Here is a 22954-nt window from a genome sequence, read left to right as displayed (position 1 = left end):
ACTCTGTCACCAATGACAGACTGACAAGTTACAGATACAAACTGTACATTACTTATTTACAAATCAACTTTTTGTTTGGTTTTTCATTTAACTTTTTATTGAAAATAGGAGTAGAAAAGTGATTGAATTAATATTCTGATTTATTTCATTTGTATTCTTTCCCTTTCTAAAATGTAAAATGAAGTGAATGAAGGAAAAAATAATAATCAAGAACTCCTTCAGAACAAAGAAAGAAGCAGAAGAAGAACAAAGGGAGTGTCAGCTGTGAGACCATGCAGTCGTCCCCTAGGAGACAAACGGTTACTGAGGAAACCAAGTGATGTTGGGCCACTTAGCAACCTCAGAACCAATGAAATCCCTCGTAGTGGAGGGGGAGTGGCTTATGTTAAAGAACAGTTACAAAATAACCACCTGCCTCCAAAGCTACTGCAAGTACAAGAACACACTCTGGTTCATTTTCTGACCATAAATAGTGCCGTTATTAAATACTACATTTAACAGTAGCGTCACTAATAATATTACAACAAATTGGTCTCTGTGTTAACACCTCAGACAAATAATAACAGACTTCTCTCTGACAGCACAACAGAAACAATCAGCTCATCCTGTCCAAGGCCCTTTAACACTTTGCATGAACTAAGACAAGAACAAGATCATAAAACACTGCTGACCAGTGGAGGACGGAGCCACGTAGCCATGGCGATAACTCAGGGAATAAGGGACAGAGACCCTGCTGTGAGGATCTGTGGATCCCCTGACAATGAACCATCACCTGCCTCGGTTGAAAGTGTTTAGTTAACGCCTGCAGGCTGTTAAAGAGGCGTTTCCACACCAGCAAGAAACACTACAGGACACTGCTCTCTGATTGGTCAGTTTAGTTAAAGCTGCATTTACACACAGGCATACCTGTTGATTCTAACTATCTGGGTCAAATGGGCTTTCTCAGCAAGACAGAACCACTTGGAGTAAGGTTTGTGGAGATGTGTCAGCGTAGAGTTAAAATCTGACTTTTAAGTTGAAAGCTGAGATTATTGGTAACATTTTATTTTATTCAGGGCTGCTAACAAAGGACATACATCCATACATAAACCAGTAGTCCAACTTTTAAATACAAAATGTGTTAGTAAATGCTAGTACAGCAGTATGAGCATCACTGCGTCTTACATTCCAGATATGATATCATTCGTGGTGCAATGTTAAGGAGCTTTGTGTGTGAATACAAAAAAGAGAATCAATGAGTGATTAAAGTCCCTCCAACAGAATGTTCTCATAGTGTGCTGCTACACAAAGGTAAATAGAGCTATCATTATTTCTAAATCTGTTGGGCAAACAAATCTATTTGGTTCATGTTAGGGCTCATCAGCCCCAGAAACAGGAAGAGGGAAGCAAATAAATAACATTTCTGTTCCTAACCACCATGAACAAATGGCTCTTTCCAACACTATAGCAGACTTTACATGTGTCTATAAGTGGGACTACAGTATGAGCCAGAGTTCTTTGAGATTCTTTCAATACTGGTTAAGGTTTTAACACCTGAATACATTTGACCCCCAAAGTCCTTTCAATAACTTTGAATAAATAATGTTCTTTGAATGGGATTTTTCACATCAAAGAAATAATGAACATAATCTCCTTCTTGATGCCAAATGTCTTGATTATTAATCAAGTTTGAAAATGAATCCATCATGTAATGTAATCCCTAACTCCTGCATTGGCAACACACATACGAGGCTAACACTCACATACAGTGAACCCAAACATCTGGCTCCCATATCAATACTGCCAGCATGTGGAGAGTTTAACACTGTGGCACATCTGGAACTGATTTGGGCATTTTCCCTCAAAGAACAATATTTGTTTTGATCCTCTGCAAACTCCAACTCCAAACAATCATATACTATCATCATATCATTTATATATATGTATATATATAATATCCAAAATAGAAGATACCTGCAATAAAAACGTGTATTTCATAATATATATTCCTTCTATAGCTTTCAGTTCCATATTCGATCATCAATATGCCAAACCAAAATCTGTACAAGAGAAAACTGGGAGAGGATGTTTCTCCAGAAAAGGGAATTCAAGATTGAGATGTATTTAGAATACTACGACAGCAGGATACTCTAGATTTTAAAAGGAAATAAAATCTATATTCAAAATAGTCCTCTTAAAATATCTGTGTCAGGATCAAACAGTGATCAACCAACACTTCGGTTTACAAGAACACTCACACTCTGTGGGTAATAGTAACACATCTGTGTGCATGTACTGATAAATACACAACTATAATACCTTTTTAACTGTGGAAAATACTACGTTTTGTTAAAGCATGTTGGATGAAGTCTTCTCCTGATACTGATGAATGTATTCTGTCATGTACAGCAGCTTTTCCACATAAACATCTTTTTTAACTGATGATCAATTCAACATTTTTGGATCAAATATGCCATAAAATATCTCATACAATGTACTCTTCCAAACCAAACGTTGTCCCATTGCTGCATGAACCCACATACTCCTTAGGTTGCTCAGTAGCTGGACTGATTCCTCCCCTGTCTGCACTACATGAGAGTTTCTACTCATAGAGTTCAAGCTCTCTAATTGTTTTTGGAAGAAGAGAATAGAAGCTACATGATTGACATGGCTCAAAGCATAGAGAGACCTAGTCCTTCGACCGGTGGATTTTTTGGTTTGATGTCTTTGATAGCTTTCAGAATGCATTTGTGTACAGTGTTTGCAGGACTAGTGAAGAGAGACCGGCGTCCCGGCGCTACAGAAGGAAACGTCCAGACTCTGGCTGTGCTGACAGGCTGCTGGTGTTTTCACTTTACCAAAGAACAAAACAAAAGCATGTTGGATTTCAGGTCCCTTTCTGTTCCTTAGTGTCTTCTGAATCTGCACAAATAGCCTCTTTTGGAGTCACAGCATTGGTAATGGTTTTCAGGGGTCTCACCTGAAGGTCATTTGGTTTTTGTGTTATGCAGCTGATGATATTTCAATTGAGTCATATTTGATGGAATGAAGAGCCTCATAGTATGTTGTGAAATGACCTAAAAGCCCAACAAACACTGTTTCCCTCTGTCAGTAGGCCTTTGTAACATATTGTTAGAACCAGCATTTCACAAACTACATTCTCAAAGAAGTGTCCTGCCCTTTACTTCAACATTCTGGTGATTAAATATTATATATTCATATATATCTTGCTATAATATGGTATATGTTGTATAAAAATATACAATCATTGGCTAGTGGTGAGACATAATATACTATCATTCACATTGGACCAATACTTGATATCCCTAGAGAGAGAAACCCATGCACATTTAACATCACTTGATATATAATCCTCCATGTACGAACCTAGACAACCCTGCGATTCAAACATGGAATAACAGTATCAACAATCCCTAAAAACACTCTCCATCTCACATTCCCACTCAGACCAAACACCCTGCCTCCTATTGTCATCAACAGATTGTCACTCTTCAACACACATAATAATGGCCATTCAGCAGTTCCAGATCTACAGCAACTGGCACAGAGTGGGAAAAGGCCAGGATTAAGGTTATTAATGTCACCTGTGCTTTCCTTGCTAATTAGAAACACAATCAGCTGTTCAAAACGTGGCAGACTACAAACTTGTGCCGTGTTCAAATTCCACAGTACACACTATTTTGTATACATTATGACTAGATATCAATCTTTGAAGTAGGTGTTTGCAATGTGTTCACAATAAATCAGCACACTTAAATATGCTGCGCTGTCAAATGTTAAAACGTGACTTTAAAATGACTTCTGTCCAAAGTGTTAAAGTCAGTACTACACAAAGCAACATTCTGTATCTGCCACCATCTATAATTAGGTTCTTAACTGTCAAGGTGCAGAAGTCACGTTGCAGTTTAAAAGATGTAGTAAGATTAGATTTGTTGAATTATGGGAAATGTAGTATTCAAGGTATTTGGGCTTAATCCAGATATGATCACCTATGTTTTTTGACATGCCTTAGATTGTCTGGTATGGAATCAGAACACAGCATAAGTTTATCCTGTGGATTTTAAGTTCATGTTGTCATGTACATTGTTCACTTAAATATAGCCAGTAAGCAGTAAGTGTGTCTGTGCTCTGTCTGTGTTTGTCTGTCCTGAGCCTTGGTTTCAATCAGTCAAAGTGTTTTGTAAAAAACGAATCATTTGGGGTATTTTGGTCCATTTTGTACACATCATTCCCACTGGTCCATCCTCTGAAGACAAGGAACATATATGAGTCAAAGACAGAGACAACACATAAGCAAAGAGTTAGTGACAACTGTCTAAAGTGGGGGGGGAAATACTGCTGTGATATGATACTTAACCTGATCAGAACAAAACAACTGCAAAACCTCCTCATGTAATACTGATGGTAGCTGCATTTCAAAACTAAAACAAGATAAGACGATGCAGTCAAACACATATTGAGTCCTGGAGGAGAAGTTGGTGCTTTTTGATGCAGAATCATTAAAATATCAGCTTGCATTCTGGGAATAAAGAGCAAAACACAACTTCCCCTCCATGTCTCAAAACAAACTTTAGACTGCAGATCCAAATACTCCTTTACTAAACTGCACTGAAATGTACCTGCTTTCAAGTATGTGAGGTTGAAACACTGAGTTTACTTCAAAATGTAACAAACAGACAGATATATATTTTTTGAACTTTCAAAAGTATTTGACTTGGGGAACCTTGTGTACAGTCATAGTTATTGCATATCTTGTTGGATGCAGGATTACACCCACTCATCCGTACACTGCAGCACAACTCACCCTGACCTAAAGGACACATGAACACGGGACACCACAGGCCTCCAGTGAACTTTAACATCCTTCAAACAGACGCATCACAGCCCGTTTGGCACTTCTGATATGCAGGCGGACTCTAAATGTGTCTATAATATGCAAGTGGAATTTTACTAGGAACACAAAAGTAAAGCATTTGGAGTGAATGTAGTTTATGAGTGCATGCATCAATTATCTATGTTCTTTAATCCTCAAAGCATTTATGATTGTGACGGATAACTATGTAAAGCCATACAAATGTAAATCCTCCCATCCTATCTTTCACTGGTCCTGGACTGGTTCTGATCATTATTGATTCATACTATCGTCATTCAATACTCTTAGCATAACTTCCTTCACGTTGACAGCTGTTGAACTGGCAGATGGAAGCAGACAGTTCTCTGTAGCAGCTCGCACACACAAAGTGCTACCTTACTCTACAGGTGTCTGCTGGTTACATTTAGGAGCATTGAGGATTTAATAGATATTAGGTATATCAAGTCAATCGGCATGAATAACCAGGACGACTACTAATTATATATTTTCAATTGATAACTCAATTTTACTAGGGCTGATCCGACAAAGTGTGTAATCAAAAACCAAAACACAAAGTGTGATTTATTTGTATCTTTAAAGTTAGAATGCTAAACACAGATGTTTCCCTGCACACACAAGCTTGACCTGCTTTTCTAACTTTCAGACGTTTTGCTTGACTCATACTGAAACTGATGTGAGCTTATGGTACCAAGCTATTTGAATAAAAGTACTATTTCCATGAGGTGGTGATTTTCGAGTCACAGAAGACAGAAATACTGGAGATGTTTTTTAAAGGAGGAAAGGAAAAGAGAAATCTGAGTATCAGGGGGGGTATTCCTTTGACAACAAAGACTTCCTCAGGGTTTGCAGTATGGTCCGAACCACAAAACAACAATAGCACTGCCACTAAGAACACGTCCAACATTCACATTTAGTTTGCATAATAAAGTCAGAAGTCTGTTACTGGCACAGGATGCAGTGTATGGCAGTGTGTTCATACGTACCCTTCCCTGCCATAAGCTGCTTTGCTCAACATGTAGGAATGAGTCCTCAACGGCAAATGAAAGAGAAAACAAATGGTAATAAATTGACAAGTGACAATGTCTCTGGGATTAAGTGAGATTTTTAGAGATAATATATCGCAAAATATTTGATTTCCTTTAGAACTTATAAGACAATTTCAGTTGAAAAGTACAGTTTTTAACTCAAGATAATGTTGCCTTTCTTACTCTCTGAGGTGTATCTTAGTGTCCAGCTGACATCTGGATTGTGGTGGTGACATCAATACAGTGTTTCCAACATTTCAGTGGCTATAGTATAACTTGTAATATAACATTTCAGAGAAATTAACTTCATTATTTTCAGTTTGTAATACCTTCATGTTGTTTAATAAATGTGACGGTTGGCACCAAGGATGTGTGTGACATAAGGAATGTTTCTTTTTGGAGAAGATACATTACCAAGGTGAGACCTGTGGCCTGTGAACTGAAGTCCAGAACTGTGTACCGTGGTCATTCCTTATCTCATGTGAAACTATAAGTGAGAAAGTTCAGTCAAAAGTTGTCAGCATGCTACCTAAAAGCCATTAGAAGAAAATGAAAACACAAAAATCGCACCAGGGGATAATCCAGGACAAAACGTCTCTCCAAGCTGACAGTAGTTCTCTGATCCAATCATTTAGCACGTTAACCCAACAATTATCACATCTTATCAACTGACAGTAAATGAGCTGTCAAGGAAGCTGTTTTATTTCTGACAATAAGACTAAATCATAATGCTTTGTGATATGAGCAGACAGAAAGAGATGTGTTTCAGAAGTCTTGCAGCATCTGTAAACCAGCCCTAATAGTTCATTTGGAGAAATGAGGAGATCATGTGATAATGGTGTCTTACAGTCGAGCGATCAGGGTGTCACCCCCCCCCCCCCCCCCCCCCCCCCTTCATAATGAGGCGTCCCTGTGGCAGTGTGAATTTGGTGCTTCTACCATTCAGACCTACCATCCACCATAAAGAAGAACAGCAGCAAGTGCCAAAAGGCCTGTTCCCTTTTAGCCAAGCTGCAATGCCCAGATTAATTACCACTGTAAACTGAACTGTCCCTCTCACCCTGCTGGAGACCTGACCGCCTCTAAACACAGACAGAAAGAAACGTTTTTGAATGAGTCATTTTCAACGATAGAGTGGCTGTGCAGCTTGGCGAAAAAGTAAAAACCGTGCTAAAGAAATCACAAAGGAAGCATGCCTGTCCATGGTAACCCTGTGTTAAGGAGGCCCATTATCACTCACACACACACACACCCACACACCCTCACAGAATACCATACTTGTAATGCTACCTTAATTTACTGTCTAGGCTTAAAAGCAGCTTTTTAGAATACATAAGTAACCGCTCGGACACAGGCACGCACAGAAAGAAACGCATATCCTAACACACATTTTTTTCTCTTCTGGGAAAAATAAATAAATAAATAGATACAATCTGTAAAAGGTGCATACTTTTAGAGAGAAAGACCCCCCTTGTAGATACACACACTATCTCACACATTCGTACGTACATACATTCTGTACTAAAACGCAAACACACACCCGCACTCACAAATATAGTTATACACTCGCACGCAAACACTACGCCCTGCTTCAATACTTAAAACCTCTTAAAATTCTCCTAAAATAAACCAAGCAAAAATACATTTATAAGACCAGCACCCCGATTGTGCAAACAAATCAAGGATAAATTAAACCAATAACATCATGAATTTAAAACAAAATAGTCATGGCTAGCCAGTTTTGCACAATATTCAACTGATTAAATACATAGTGGGCGTTTCTGTAGGGAGAGTGTGTGGCAGCAAATCCAATAGGATTCCACGCTGAGAGGAAGAGGAGGGTCTCGGAGAAGGAAGTGAGGTTGATTGATGGACAGATCCTCTGTAGATCCATGCGCAGAGTCAGTTTTCTTTCAATCGGTCACTCCAGCTCTCTCAACCCTCCATCTCTGTTGCCGTGTTCTCACTCACCTCCCCAGGGTGAAAAAAAGCAAAATCCCGGCGTAGGTGCGAGAGGAATGGTAGAATATCCAAAGAGGAGTGAGGAAGGAGAGAGGGAGGAGTGAGGAGCGGTGAGGTATGAGGCAGAAAAGGGGGCTCGCTGTGTCTGCTTAGCCACCAAATGCTCCTCCCATCTCCTCTTTGAGGCAGGAAGTAGGCGTGGCCAAACAAGAAAAGTGGCGGAGGAGGTGGAGCCAGATCAAGGTGAGTTTTTCTCCTGCTGACATCTTACTGACCAGCGGGTGAAAGGGCTGGCTAGCTTCCTGTTGGCCAGAGTGTGCCGCCTAACAGAAGCTCTGTTGTGGCTGTTGGTCCATCCCTCAAATCCTTCCCCCCTTGGCTGGGGGCGGTGTGTCACCCTAATCCCTCCCCCCCCCCCCCCGGGCTGGCAGGGCTGTGCTCCACGGTTCCTTAGCTTTGGAAGAGGAAGAGAAATGAGATTTCAAACAGGGTTTTCCTCGCCCCTGTTTACTCAATACAGCGCTTCATCATCAGTGAACCGAGGAGGAGGAGTTGACCTTTGACCACGAGTGGTGGGTGCGATTTCAATTCTTAACTGACCCCCTCACAGGCTGGTCTGCTGTCCCCTACCTGGCTTCATGGCGGCCAGACAAACAACAATAACACAACACCAAAGTAGGCAGAGGAAATGAAAACAATTACCACATGTTGACTGCAGGAAGTCAATACAAGTACGTCCTGCTTCTGGTCCTGCTTCTGTTGTTTCCTTTCTACCTTTCCCCATCCCTACTTTCCCCTGACCTTTTCTGCTTTTCTTTACTCATCTGCTTTTCACACTTTGAGGACTTGATAAAACTGTGAGGCACTTTAGAGACACACTCAGACACGTGTGGAGAACACACACACTTACGTACAAATAGAGAAAATCATAGATCTCACACACACACACACACACACACACACACACACACACACACACACACACACACACACACACACACACACACACACACACACACACACACACACACACACACACACACACACACACACACACACACACACACAAGCATACACTCAGATAGTATAGAGTATAGTGTGGTATACTTGACTACAAACATTCGCACACATACAGACTAACAGAGTCATAACCCGGTGTTTAAGGTTGCGTCACTGGCCGCCATTGCCCAGAGCGGTTGGTCTGGCAGAGAGGCAGACAGTGTGTGAGTGTGTGGGGGGGGACAGACAGAGCCAGCCTCGGCGCTGTTACCCAGCACTGACAGGCTTCAGTCTCTGATGATTTCAGAGGGGCCAGTTGGCCAATCGAACCGTTCACTATTCCTACAAACTCGTCACACACTCCATATCCTCGTCTTCCAACAGCCCGCTGTTCCTCTGCCGCGCTCCTCCAATCACAACCGAGCTTCTGTGCTGCCCCTCCTCCGCCCCTCCTGCCTCTTCCTCCTCCTCTTGTTGTCCCCTCACACCTGCTAGCAGCTCCTGCCTCTCCTCCTCTGAGGACGGCCCATGGATGGAGCCTCTGCTCCCCCCGGCCTCCCCCCCGGCCTCGCTGAGCGCTCGGTCCCTGTGAGGTGCTGCTGCTGTGTGGAAGGGGAGGAGGTTGCCACTGGGGCTGTGCTGGGAGGTGGAGGAGGTGCTGGATGTGACGTTGGCCGCGGTGTTACCGTTGAGAATGTTGTTGGCCGCCTGCTCCATCTCTTCGATGGTCATGTCGCATGCGTCCGCCAGCTCGGCTTTAGTCACCTCGATGAAAGACGGGTCCTGGGCGAACTGACCCAAACCCTCTGATATTAGCACCTGGGGGGCAGAGGGAGATAGAGAAACCTAAAGAGAAATCTAAACCTCTATGATTTTCTTTTTTGACAGTGTTTCTGAGTTCCAAAGAGTTATAATTCAATAAATAAATCTGTGTAATTTAGCCCTCTGGAGCAGTCCAAATCACACACACTCACCGCCTCCACCAGACTGCCTGCGCTGCCGTGACACAGGGAGCTGGAGTCTCTTCCCAGTAGCGAGGGCACTGTGAGCGACACTGGCCGCGGTGGTCTCTGATTGGACACACTGGGGTTGGGGCTAGGACTTGGCCCTCGGCTGTTCCCATTACTGTCGTTGTACCTAAGAGAAATACATCTGTTTATTAGAGTATCATAAGAATCCTCCTGATTGCCTCTTGGGAAATGACAGTGTTATTTGTAACAGTTATTTTCCAGGTGCATAATCCTACCAGGGCCCACAGTTGACAGAGGGCAGGCTGGTGTTGAGCTTCTCATGGGAGCTCGTGCCCTCCAGCCTCAGAGAAGGCACTCGTCGGTAGGAGGGGTCACTGCCAATGGCTAGAGACAACGACAGAGCAGCAACCATCAGGAGAACAAACCAATCTCATCAAAAACAATACATTTTTTCATCATTAAAAAAAACGGTAAGAGTGCTCGCTCATGATATGCAAAGCCACATTTCTGTTTGAAAAACAGCTGATTTGCATTTAGTGTGAGCACAGGATTGAGGGTACCTGTGGGACTGGCTGGAGGAGTGGAGCACAGCCGACTGAAGAGGGTGGGGGAGTGACTCCTTCTGAGCAGAGGGCTCAGTCCTGCCACTGCCAGAGCCTGGAGGAGGACAGAGCAGAGGGACGGGTCAGAGGAGAGGAGTCTGCAGGACCTAGTTCACATTTACAATTTGTTTATTTGTGAGAGTATCATTGGCCAACTGTTTCTACCTGATGATGTACAAGGTGTAAGGGTACAGAAGTCTTCTGGGAGACGTCCGGCCTTGAATGTCTCCTCAGACACTCCAGATGGAAAGACGATCTCCGCCCTGACACACACCACAAATGTGTAAACACTCAGAATGTAAACATTTGCACATTGTATGAACAAGAAAAGACTAGTTGTACCAATACTTCTGATACATTTTTTTTAGGGATGTGTACTCACCTAGAGAAGTGGGGCAGAGGAAGACTCTCCTGGGAGACTGCCACCCTCCTCCTCCTCTTCTGTCTTCTCCCTCCTCTCCTTCCTCCATTGGAGTCAACTGCTTACATGTTTCATCCTGATATACCAGCCTGAGCACACAGAGACACAGAGAGTAGTTAGAGACAGACCCACCCTGAAACTCATGAAATGTAGAGGTGAAAATGGCTTGGTCTGTACATGTCAGAGGAGAGCGAGTGGTCGTCCTCTAGGTACTTCCTGTTGTCTCCGTAGCTCTCATCGTACGTCTCCTCCGTCGACCCGTCGCCTCGTCGGATGATCGGCAGGCGGCTGTCCGTGGACTCCGAGCTGCCAGCAAACAAACAAGCACACAACCAAAACAAACCAACAAAATGAACAAAACACCGACCACAGATGGAAAAACAGGTAAACACATAAGCGGACAGATGCAAACGTAAACACACAGAAAAAAAAGAAGCAGCTGATTAGCAAAAAAGCTCAGAGAGGAGCTTAGGAGGAGAGACTGAGAAACCCACTGAGGCATGTAGGAGAAGGAAAGAGGAGAAGGGAGGAGAAGAAAAAGAAAAAGCTAGAGAAAAATAAGGAGGAGAAGCAGGTGGGAATAATAACTATTGTATTGTTAAAACAAAAGTGTAAAAGCATCAACTGGAATATGACATCTGATAGCATGACTAAGGTGCAGACATCTTTCAAAACAAAGATAAGGAAAGACAACACTTTGGCTTGTTCAAGCTGTTATTGTTAAGAATACAAGTGTTTGAATGGAAGCCTCACTTTTCCAGCTGTTCTCATCATTTCAAATGAAGGCAAGTCCTGGAATCAGATGCTTTATTTTCTAATGAGTGGTGTAAAGTAAGTAAGTAATGTACTCAAGTACTGTACTTAAGTACAATTTTAAGGTACTTGTACTTCAATTGTTGCTACTTTTACTTTACTACAATCCAGAGTTAAATAGTGTACTTTTACTCCTCAACATTTAATTATCAATCATTATAAAACACATCATATATATTATTCTGAAATGGACCAATCTGCACAATGACTACTTTTACTTTAGCTACTTTAACTATATTTTGACCTTTTACCTGAGTAACATTTTTATTGCAGAACTTTTACTTGTAACACTTCCTACACTCTGGTACTTCTACTTTGACTTAATAAGTACAAGATCTGAGTACTTCTTCCACCCCCATCAGCCTGGGAAAAACGTTGTTAGCAGACAGAAGAAGCCTGAAATGCTGGTCTTATTTTCTTGACGCATTCTTAATCTAAACTGTGCATATACCATGTACTACTTTAAATTGTGTTATTTTTGTAATCAAAGATGTCTTGCCACCCTATCCGTCCACATATGTTTCATACTCCAGACTTAAGCTTTGAGGAGACATCTTGACATCTGACGTTTAACACCATAGTTTGCTTTAGTGTTACAGTAAGTCAAAGCAACTCCAACCATCTGTTTTGTTACAAATAAAAAAAATGCTAATTACCTCTTTTTCTTTTTAAGCAAATCTCTTCTCTTCAGGATTACTCAGTGAAGAAAAATAATAATAAAATCGAAATGTCAAGATGTCCCTTCAATTCAGAGCTAAGTAAGCTGTTCATCAGCAAGTTCTGGGTTAGAACAGCACTTGGTAACAACCTGATTAAGACTGTTCGTAATGACTTTGATCCAGTTCACTCCACTTGGCAGCTGCATCGAGGTTACCCTTCATCAAGGCCAGAAAGCATTGCAAAGTTCAAACTTTGCTTTGCCTATATTGTAGCAAGTATAAATAACTAACTTTCTGAACACATGGAAAGGGAATGAGATGAACCCTCTCTCTGATTAACTATGACTCGGGATCTTAATCTTCAGAGGATCCTGTCCTCCTAGGTTCAAAACATTATTTTAACAAAAAATAGATCAGAGAATAGATAGGTCTAAAGCCCTACTACCTCAGGAGGTAATAACTACACTGAAACAACTGAAACGTGGACTCTAACGAAATGCTTTATGTCAACAGATTTAAAATAACTGTATTAGGTTAGTTGAAGGCAATAATATTAAGTTGAACCTCGTATTTGTTATTTCAACTTAATATTATTGTTTTCAACTAACCTAATACAGTAATGTGAAAGCTGTTGACATAATACATTTAATTAAAGTAAACGTTTCAGCTCTTCTCCTACTCTTTCTCAGAATTAGGGTACACATACTGTATAGGTTTTCCTGAGGCTGGTGCTAATAGTGGGCCAGAGGGGTTAGGATACCGGAAATATTCTTCAACAGGCCATACAAATCTAGAGCAAAGTGTATGGCATAAAGAGCAAAACATAGAAAGAAAGGAGACACTGTGTCTAACCCAGACCTGCCATCCAATAGCAGTAAACAGCAGCAATAGAGCCTTTGATAGCAGAGGTTTGGCCGCACCAAACAGTCTATCCATGGCTTTGTAGCACATTGTACAGTAGCAGCATACAGCCTGGCTTTAGCTTTAGCAACTTAAGCATTATGTGCATAGCAAGTCTTACTATAGCACAGTTGGCCATTTTATGTCGCACTATGAAACCTTTGTCACACGCAGTTAGGGGGACTAACACACACACACACACACACACACACACACACACACACACACACACACACACACACACACACACACACACACACACACACACACACACACACACACACACACACACACACACACACACACACACACACACACACACACACACACACTACTTTCTCTCTTTGTCCCCTGGCAACATACCGCATGAGGGTGTCAAAAAAACACGTCCTGCTTGTCACCAGACGCAAAAGACAGGGAAAGAGGGGAGGAAGGGAAAAAGAAAATGAAGGAAATAGGATAAACATTTATGTCAGTACTGATAGGGTATATGCAGGAATCCTGAAGTCAAATTTAATACCTTTTAAGACCTTTTTTAAGACCCTTTCCATACATCTTAAGACCTCATCGCAACTTTGAGTTCTAACCGGTTACATTGGCAACACACTTTACCTCACATTTACTATATTGATTGTAAGATCGCAAAACTAAACAGAGTGCAGACAGACTACTGAAGCCTCCTTTCCACATGAACTTCAACCTCTCTGTGAAGGTCAGGTTTAATGCAGTATGCTGCTTTTTTGCTTCTGTAGACTCTGTGCTCTTTCATTCCAGTAAAACTCCTCAGAAACCATTAGAAACCAGTATTTGACCAATAAACAAAAAAATTGACAAAACTTTGAACTATGAAATATGTTAAACTTTGGTGAGCTTCAGCGGGGTAATGCCATATAGGAGCTCCCTCACAAATACCCAGGGGTTAAATTGGGCTGGGGCTGTCCGGGGCTAAGCCCTGGCACATAGGACGATGCTCTGACGTCATCACCCTCACACATTTGTCATATGTTTACAAAAAAGGATATGTTAAGACTTTTTTCGTTCTTAATATAGACTATATTTAGGGTCTATATATGTTGACTTTACTTTAAAATAGCAGATCTCTGTGACCGGATATAGTTTGGCTTAGACCCCGGCCCCACGAGGATGCATACGTTAAAACGCATACGCAAGCGCAAAAAAGGCTTCCGTTCACACGTATTCGATTCATTAACGTGTCCGTTCACACTAGACCGCTGGAAATGCTGGAAACGATGTAGTACATATGTCAGGCCTGTAAGTGGCGCTGCTGCCGCCCGAAATACACCAAAAGCAGCGAAGAAGACCCCGGAGCATGGTTGCCATGGTTGCCCTTCTGTTTATTCTCCGCGGTGGACGGCGTGTTCTCCTGCTGTATCTCTCAGGTAGTCCACCAGCAGATGAAAAACACCCACCTCTCCGCCTCTTCCAAGGAACGAGGGGACCGTGCGGCAGAGTTTCCGTAAAAAAAATCTTCCGCCGGGCAACATGTCCGTTAAAGTTTAAATCTTCCGTACAAAATTAGAAAAGTGCCTGTCAGAGGCCTTCTTTGTTATTTATTGAGCTTTAAAAAAAATTGATAACGACTCTGTTCTCTGTATAATAATATAATAATATTTAATAAACGGTGACTGCCTCTCTTTTCCTCCCGCTCTTCTGACAGTCCAGCAGCAGCAGGAGACGTGGGGAGAGGGAGGCGGGCTATTTCATCGTTATCAGAAAATAATCATATAGAGCTTACACACGGAGCCGTTGGACCCCCAGAGCGTTGCGTATGCCGGTCTACCTACCTTGGGACCCGTTACCGTAGTCGTTTAGTGTGTGTGTGTGTGTGTCCCCCCCCCCCCCCCACACACAGAGCGGCGCAAGGCAACAAACTTAAAATAATAAGCAGCATTTTACGGCGCGCTATGCATGGGGCCGCCTTGGGGGGTTTCCCGACATGTCGTTTCAGTAAACTAAAGGGTGTTTCATGTTTTCGTTGCTGTGAACCTTCTTAATACCTTGGAAAAGGCCGTTTAATACTTTTGAATAGCCTTAATTTTTGCTAAATTGATTTATCAACTTTTAATACTTTTTAAGACCCCGCGGACACCCTGATGTCATGTTGTTTATTATCTTTATGGCTAACTACAAAGTGTGATGGTGTTCAGGCAATAATTAATGATAAATTCCTAGTTCAGAATCACAAATATTAGGAAAGCAAATAAGTTCCCAGGACACCAATTCAAAAAAAGTAGTTTGATAATGTTTTTTCTTTGCAATTGTACTGTGCAATTATCACTTTTATGTGAAAAACATATTTGTATAAATGTCCCAATACCGTAGTTTGTTGCTAATGTCACTTTTTTGCTGCTACTAATTGTTAGCCATGGCTGTGTACTTATTTGTCTTTATTTATTTGTTCTATTACTAATGTGTGTTTTGCTTCTCTATATGTAATAAGTTAGTTTACTCTTACTTTCCTTTTTTTACCTGCTAAGCCACTTTGCTGTAACTCTGTAAATGTCCCCGCTGCTGGACTACTAAAGGAATTCTGATTCTGGTTCTGATGTAACCGGATGTCCGGCCTGCACTCACCTCTTTGGAGGAAAGCACCATGCAGATCTTGGCAGTAGGATGGGGGTGAGCGGCTGCCCCGTGTGCCCGTCCACAGTGCTTATTGACGGGCTTGGGAATCGGCTGGTGCCCTGGGGCGGCACCCCGATCATGCTTGTGTTGTTGGCATTGTTGATGTTGGCGTTGGAGCCGGAGGAAGAGTAAGAAGAAGGGGTAAAAGTAGTCGAGTCCATGAGCTTCTCGTGGGACGGGCTCTCGCCTTCACAAGGGGAGCCCTTCTGGCTGATGTGCAAGGGACGCTGGGTAGTGAAGGACTGTGGGAAGGAAGCGTGGCCATCGCTCTGGTTGTAGTAGTTGACGTGGTTGCTGAACAACCCACCTGACCGCTGTGGGTTTAATAAAAAAATGAAGGATGAGCATTGTGGAAAAAGCCAGGAAATAAAAATTCAGTTCAAAGTATCTTAATATGTTACTACACTCAAACAATCAGTCAAAAGTGCTAATGTCACATTCAGCGCTGGCAGCAACAAAACTACTCAGCCAAGATGGAAATGCCAAGCAAAGGCCTCAAGTCACAAACCAAGCAGAGCCTTTATCAGCAATGTGTTCTCAAATTATTTTTTTTAGTAGTAAAATGATAATGAGATAAATTATATTGTTAAACATTATTATACCAGCTACAGCAGGGGTTCACAATACGTTGATCGCGATCGACCAGTCGATCGCAAAGGCAGGGCGGATAGATCGCATGGCATTGAAAAAAAAAAGTTTAAAAAGGTTTAAAGTTAGCCTATGATCCATCCTTACTATGGCCTTTGCCACTTGATTGACGTACAGGTAAGCCAGTCTGAGTTGCATTGTGCCATACGGGTTCATGAAGTTATGAGGGGGCCTCACCTCCTCATCTGAAGCGCAAATGCGGCGCACTATTATGCGCTTATGCCGCGCAATTAGGGTTGCAAAGGGGCGGAAAGTTTCCGGAAAGTTTCCATGGGAAGTTAAGCTGGCGAATTTTGGAAATATTCGATGCAAAATTAAACAAAAAACCATGAATTTAAAAAAAAAAAGTAGAACAGAACAAGTTTTAATTCTTTTATTAAACAATTATTTGTTTAATTGAAGAACGAAAACAGGAATGTTGAGTTAAATATTACTCATCCCCCCAAAGCCCACTCATTAAAAAATGAATAAAAATGCACCCCCCATCCAAAGATCCCCAAAAAGTCCCATTCAAAATGTTAAATGAAAAGAGCCCTTCTCCCTCCAAAAAGTCCCATTAAAGATGCAAATCTTCCTTCAAGCGATCATCTGCATTTTTGCTAAAGCCTTTCAGTCAATGGGCTCTTCCTGGGCCTCATCAACATCCAACTCTGAGTCTTCCTCTTCAGTGTCACTGTCCAGCCTTGTTGAGGATGGCTCTGTGTCAGGCTCAAAGAGCCTTAGGTTTGCCCGAATGCCAACCAGTTTTTCCACTCTCACATTTGTGAGCCTGTTGCGAACCTTTGTGTGGTCTCAATAGCCATGCAGTACGTAGTGCTATGGCATGGATATTCAAGTGTACTTGAATGGCATCTGTTTGTTGTCAAGATTATGCTAAAATATACTTTCCCCAACTATGGTTAAGTTCCCTATGAAGAGCCAACCTTCAATTTTGAAAATTCCCAGTTTATTCCCGTGGAAATTTTCCATCTTTGAAAATTCCCGGAATTTTGCAACCCTAGGCGCAATTAGTGTCATAATTTATCTGCCGTTTAGTCCCCCCCCCCCCCCCCCCGCGCTCGCGACACAGATTGGGCAGGGGCGGTCCTGTAGGTAGATCTTATGTGCTTGGTCATTTTAAAAGTAGCTCCCAAGCTGAAAAAGTGTGGGCACCCCTGAGCTACAGTATATCAGTCCATTTGTGTCACCTACTGTATGCCAAAGGGACAAAATGCAGCAGAATGCAAAACGATGTGCATTAATGAGGCAGTTATATATATACAATGGAGGCTGAACACGAGCATTACTCACCCTTGAGCGAACAAGTGTGTTTGTGTGTGTGCGTGTGTGTGTGTGTGCAGTTTTGTCTGAGTCTCTCAGTTACAGTGATCAACTGTTGTTCTTATTTTGCAATTTGCAGTAAATGGATGTGCTTTATTTATTTTTTAAATGCAAAAGACCAATTATCTAAATCAAATTAAGTGAATGGAAGTCAAGCGGTATGTGATGGAGGACGGGGCTTATTAAATGTTGGTATGAACCTATGAGCAAATGCAAGCATTTCTGTGTATATGCTGGATGCCGACATTCTCTCTCTCTCTCTCTCTCTTTCTGGCTCTCTCTCTGGAGAGTGTGTGAGGGTGTGTGTATCCAACCTTTACCCTGAAGATATCATCCTCGGATGCAGCAGACACAGGCTCCTTCATGCCTTTATCCAGCTCCTCCTCCACGGTCAGGTCTCCGGAGATGGCCCTCCGAATCTCTGGGCCGATGTCATGTAATGTCCGCAGGCCCGCCTACACAAAGACCAACACAATGTAAGCGTTGCACTTTAATAGAATAACAATGTGAAGGACATGTTTATTTAGAGATCGAAAGACTCAAAACAAACCTATTATTTTCTTTCTATGGTTCATTCATAACCAAGGAGCCCAATAAATGCTGTGCAAAATATCACCTTGCATTTCTTTGATTATTTTGGGATCCATCAAAGTCACAATTTGAAAAATGTACTGCCCTCTTCTGACTTTCCTCACAATGCAACAAATGTATAGAGCTTCATGATTAAAGGTAGTGCATGCTTGTGTACCTGCAGAGAAAGCGCTGTTTTGGGGGCCACCTTGGTCACCAGCCCTTGTTCTTTCCTCTTCTTAAACTTGCGGAAATATTCCTGGATGAGGAAGGTGGCGTAGAACTTCCCGACTGTTACCTCATCATCTGCAAGAAATTAAAATATTATAAATAGGATCATTTTTCAACTGTTGCAAGACATGCTGCAACAGCTTTAGGCAAAGTAATAATAAAGGAAAATCAAATCCCTGTTGGTAGATTTTTTGTGTTTATTGTTAGTTATGAAGGCGTGAGTACACTGTTGCAGAGGATACAAACCTCCAGCAGGAGGCACTACTTGATCCAAGAGCTTCATGCTGGTTCTCTTCCAGATCTTCTTCACTATCGCCCTCAGCTCCTCGTTGGCTTGCTCCAGGTTACCTGCATACGCACGAACAGTATACATAAAAAAAAGAAAAGACTAGGACTGGGAAAGATGGTAATACATTTCCATGGGCCGATTTGCCCACCAGTGTGTGTGTGTGTGTGTGTGTGTATCTAGTGTTTGTTTGTGTGTGTCTGTTACCATCCGTCTTGATCCTGAGTGCGGTTCTGACCAGAGCAAACAGTGTGGCGTTAAACATGACGGTTCCATCGCTGTTCAGAGGCATGTTCATCGACACCAGACGCTACACCAGAGAGAACGTTTATTCACATCAACATTTTCAATTAAAACATACACATTTCCTTCATTTTCAACAAACCAAAATAGGTACTGGCAGCTGACAGTGTGTTTAAATGAGCAGACAGTGGTCACTGTTCATTTAATCCTCTAGAGAGACGTTGATGTCTTGATATCTAAAACATTTTCTCTGTACGATCTGTTGTCAATGTGCCATTTGAGTCACTGTGGAAAGTGTTAAAAGCTGTCAATATGTCTTCATATTTATACCCTGAAGACACATCTCTGTATATTTATCACACCTGGAAAAATGTAGAGGATTTAATTCTGTCTAAAAATCACAGCAAAATGTGGAATACTGGAATTTGAAAAGCTGTGATATTTCATTTTTATTCTGTGAGAATTTGCAGTACCACTAGTGTGTGTGTGTGTGTGTGTGTGTGTGTGTGTGTGTGTGTGTGTGTGTGTGTGTGTGTGTGTGTGTGTGTGTGTGTGTGTGTGTGTGTTTACCTTGCAGGCCACCCTATGTGGACAGAGCTTTCCAAAACCCAGAGGAGGCTGGATTCTCCGCAGCAGAGTCACCACGTCCAGGTGCTTTATCCTCCCCCTGGAAACAGCACAGAAGTTACACAGACCATAGGGACTCTCTGCAGATGAATGAAGATTTATTTTGATGACATATATTGTTATTTTGCTATAAACTTACTTAGCTTCTGGGTCATATTCAGCCCAGATCCTCTTGAATTCGTCAAGATGATGTGGCCCCAGGATTGACCAATCACGTGTCAGGTAATCAAAGTTGTCCATGATGACGGCCACAAACAGGTTGATGATCTGGGGAGAATCAGGAATCAGTCAAAGACTACACTAACAATATACAGGCGATTAAACACTACATGTTTCAAGCCATTATGGACAATCTATTGAACATCAAATTCAAGTTTAAAAGTTCTCAAAGTACTAAAAGAAAGTATCAATATCTCTAAACTATTTTTTGAGATTTGAATAACATTTGACGTGGGTTTCCACCTTTTCTTATTGTAATGGAATATGTGAGATAACCAGGCTTGGGGAGTAGCGCATTACATGTAGCGTGATTACGTAATCATTATACAAAGAATAAGTAACTGTATTCCCTTACAGTTACATAGAGAAATATGTAATCAGATTACTGGTACATTTTTGAAAAACAGGGATTACTTGCAGGACTAACATGTATCAACAAAGATCAATATATTAAAGGTAGACGTACTGCCTGAATTCCCTTTTTGGTTTTCCTTTAGGCTACTTTCATTCTTCTTTTATTATACATCTGTATTTAATGCACTAGGTGGACACCTAATTTATTCAAATGAAAATGCTTTTTGTAAGCTCTACTATTCTGTAGGTCTAGACCAAATTTAAGAGGACACATTTTCTATCCTAAATATAAGTTCACATCGTTCTGTTGTCTTGCACAACACACTAAAAAACTTCATATTTCTTTCTCTTTTATTTATTTGCATTGCGTTTGATGTTAAAGGTAATCCTAAAGTCACGAAAAGTGTTAAAACTACAGGTTATAACGGATTAGATTTTTAAAGCAACCCTCACAACCCTGGTGATAATAACTGCAATGTTATCAAATCCTATCTTTCAAAGTGTTTAAAGGGGAGCATTAAAGCTCCTCCTCTCTGTACTCACCAGGAAGGCACAGAGCATGTAAAAGCTGACAAAGTAAATGATGGCGAACTGGCTGCCACAGTCCTCGTGGGCCAAGTTGTTCTCATTGGTCGATCCTTTCTCACACGGCATATTGAGATAGCATGCCAGCATGATCTCCTGCCACGCCTCACCTGTTGCACATCTGATAGATAGACATGCATGCACACACCGGCACAGATATGCACACACGTTGACACAGATATGCATGCAAAGAAACGCACGTAAACAGATACATTAAAGTACACATACAGGCATAGATGTGTGCATGTGCACCAACATGGAGTCACATGGTCATTTATGCATTAACACACACACAGAGACACATAGATGTTGCATACATACGAGCATATATAAAACACACACACACACACACACACACACACACACACACACACACACACACACACACACACACACACACACACACACACACACACACACACACACACACACACACACACACACACACACACACACACACACACACACACACACACACACACACACACACACACACACACATAGATACAAAGACAGAGAGAGGGAGACACATATGCAAAGTGTTAGTTTGAATATAAAAAAGAACAAAAAATCATTTTATCCTAATACACTGAATGTACTGAGCAACAGCAAAGTAATGTCATGTATGCTTTAGTTGAGCTGAAGATCAAGACATGTTCCAAACTGTCTTCCATTCTGAATGCTTCAGTACTGCGGAGCTTTCTCACTTGTTTAAGTTTTGACAGGTGTAACCTTCATTTATCATGTATTGCAACCAGTCTGAAGTATCCTGTCTCTCTGAATGGAAGCATTGCTATGATATTTTCCATGAAGGGGTCAGTAGAAAAAGATGCTTGTTATGATTGTATGGCAACATTCTTACAAAAAAGATTTGGCTGCCAGATCATACTATTGTTGATCATTTCTGAAACATCCTTTTTGTGTTTCTTTTTTGGCCCCTGCATGGAATCTTACCATCATTGCAACCACACAGGACAGAGAGGTTTTTGAGACTGGATCCAGGATGTTTAAATGTATGATCAGTCCTCTGAAAACTTAAGAAGGCTTCATCCTTAGTGGACCAAATTAATTCAGAGATATGTTTACGACAGTTATTAGATTCATACTAGTGTCCAGGTGAACATATAGAATGTGGAGCTGCTAAGAAACTGGTATGACTGTCAGATATTTGGTGATATATTGGCTATGCCTGCTATTGCTGAACTATTATTTCACATTGTGCCATTTATTTAACCCTCTTCAGTTGTAAAATGTCAGTTGTAACCTCTAATGTATAATATAAAAGGCTTTTCACAACAGAGGAAATATAGGAGATCAACAAGATAAAAGTAATTTATATTAATTTACAACTACAGGAACTAATGATGGAAGGAGAAAAAGAGCAGAGCGATGATATAGAAAGAAAAGAAGATGCTGATTTTTACATAAACAAAAGAGTATATATTAAGAGTGGAGAGGAGAGTGAAGATGAGGGAGGAAAGAAGGGGACCAGTGTAGACGATGAGGAGCGTGGGCATCTTCCTCACCTGAAGAGCAGCAGGACTGCCTGAGGGAACGTCTGGAAATTGTTGTTCCTGTTGATCTCTGTGCCATCCCGCAGCGCTATCTTACCAAACATCTATACAGGAGGGGGGAGGAAGTAGTCACAGCAAACAGAATATGACGTCAGCATTTGACAGGTGGTGGAAGTAATTGCTCTTTGGATCAACCAAAATTAGAACCCTCCGCTCTCTCATCATCAGTGATACAAGCAAAAGAACAGGAGGATTGACAGAGACAGACAGAGGAGAGACAACAGCTAGAGGAGGAGAGAGAGAGAGAGAGAGAGAGAGAGAGGGGCGGTGAGACCGAACGGGAACTCCAGGAGGACAGACACAGGACGGAGGCCAGCTGGAGGAGAGAGGAGGAAACACAACAAAGGGGGGGGGGGGGGGGAAACAGGCTGACACGCCATGGCTTACCTGCATGCCGATCACAGCGTATATGAAGAATAGCATCAC

At 41.8% G+C, this 22954-nt stretch overlaps 1 protein-coding gene across 29 annotated transcripts in view; it reads right to left on the bottom strand.

The window, feature by feature from the left end:
- Nucleotides 1–6776: 6776 nt before the first annotated feature.
- Nucleotides 6777–22954, bottom strand: part of cacna1c (calcium channel, voltage-dependent, L type, alpha 1C subunit) — a 213472-nt gene continuing 197294 nt past the window's right edge. For 14 of the 29 annotated variants that reach the window (XM_079653918.1, XM_079653896.1, XM_079653920.1 and 11 more), the window contains 18 exons: nt 22916–22954; nt 22481–22572; nt 20913–21075; nt 19936–20063; nt 19740–19836; nt 19136–19236; nt 18887–19005; nt 18588–18715; nt 18154–18294; nt 15821–16185; nt 13589–13615; nt 11031–11159; nt 10815–10942; nt 10598–10695; nt 10391–10487; nt 10106–10214; nt 9834–9996; nt 6777–9678 (listed from right to left, as the gene is read on the bottom strand). The exon at nt 22916–22954 is cut by the window's right edge and continues 27 nt beyond it. In XM_079653918.1, the coding sequence (XP_079510044.1) occupies nt 9202–9678; nt 9834–9996; nt 10106–10214; nt 10391–10487; nt 10598–10695; nt 10815–10942; nt 11031–11159; nt 13589–13615; nt 15821–16185; nt 18154–18294; nt 18588–18715; nt 18887–19005; nt 19136–19236; nt 19740–19836; nt 19936–20063; nt 20913–21075; nt 22481–22572; nt 22916–22954 (2601 nt within the window). In that variant the 3' untranslated portion in view covers nt 6777–9201. The other 15 variants (XM_079653922.1, XM_079653909.1, XM_079653923.1 and 12 more) reach the window with 8 other exon arrangements.

This window comes from Notothenia rossii, assembly GCF_949606895.1.
Source record: "Notothenia rossii genome assembly, chromosome: 10".
Lineage (NCBI taxonomy): Eukaryota > Metazoa > Chordata > Actinopteri > Perciformes > Nototheniidae > Notothenia > Notothenia rossii.
This window is presented reverse-complemented; position numbering and strand designations above follow the sequence as displayed.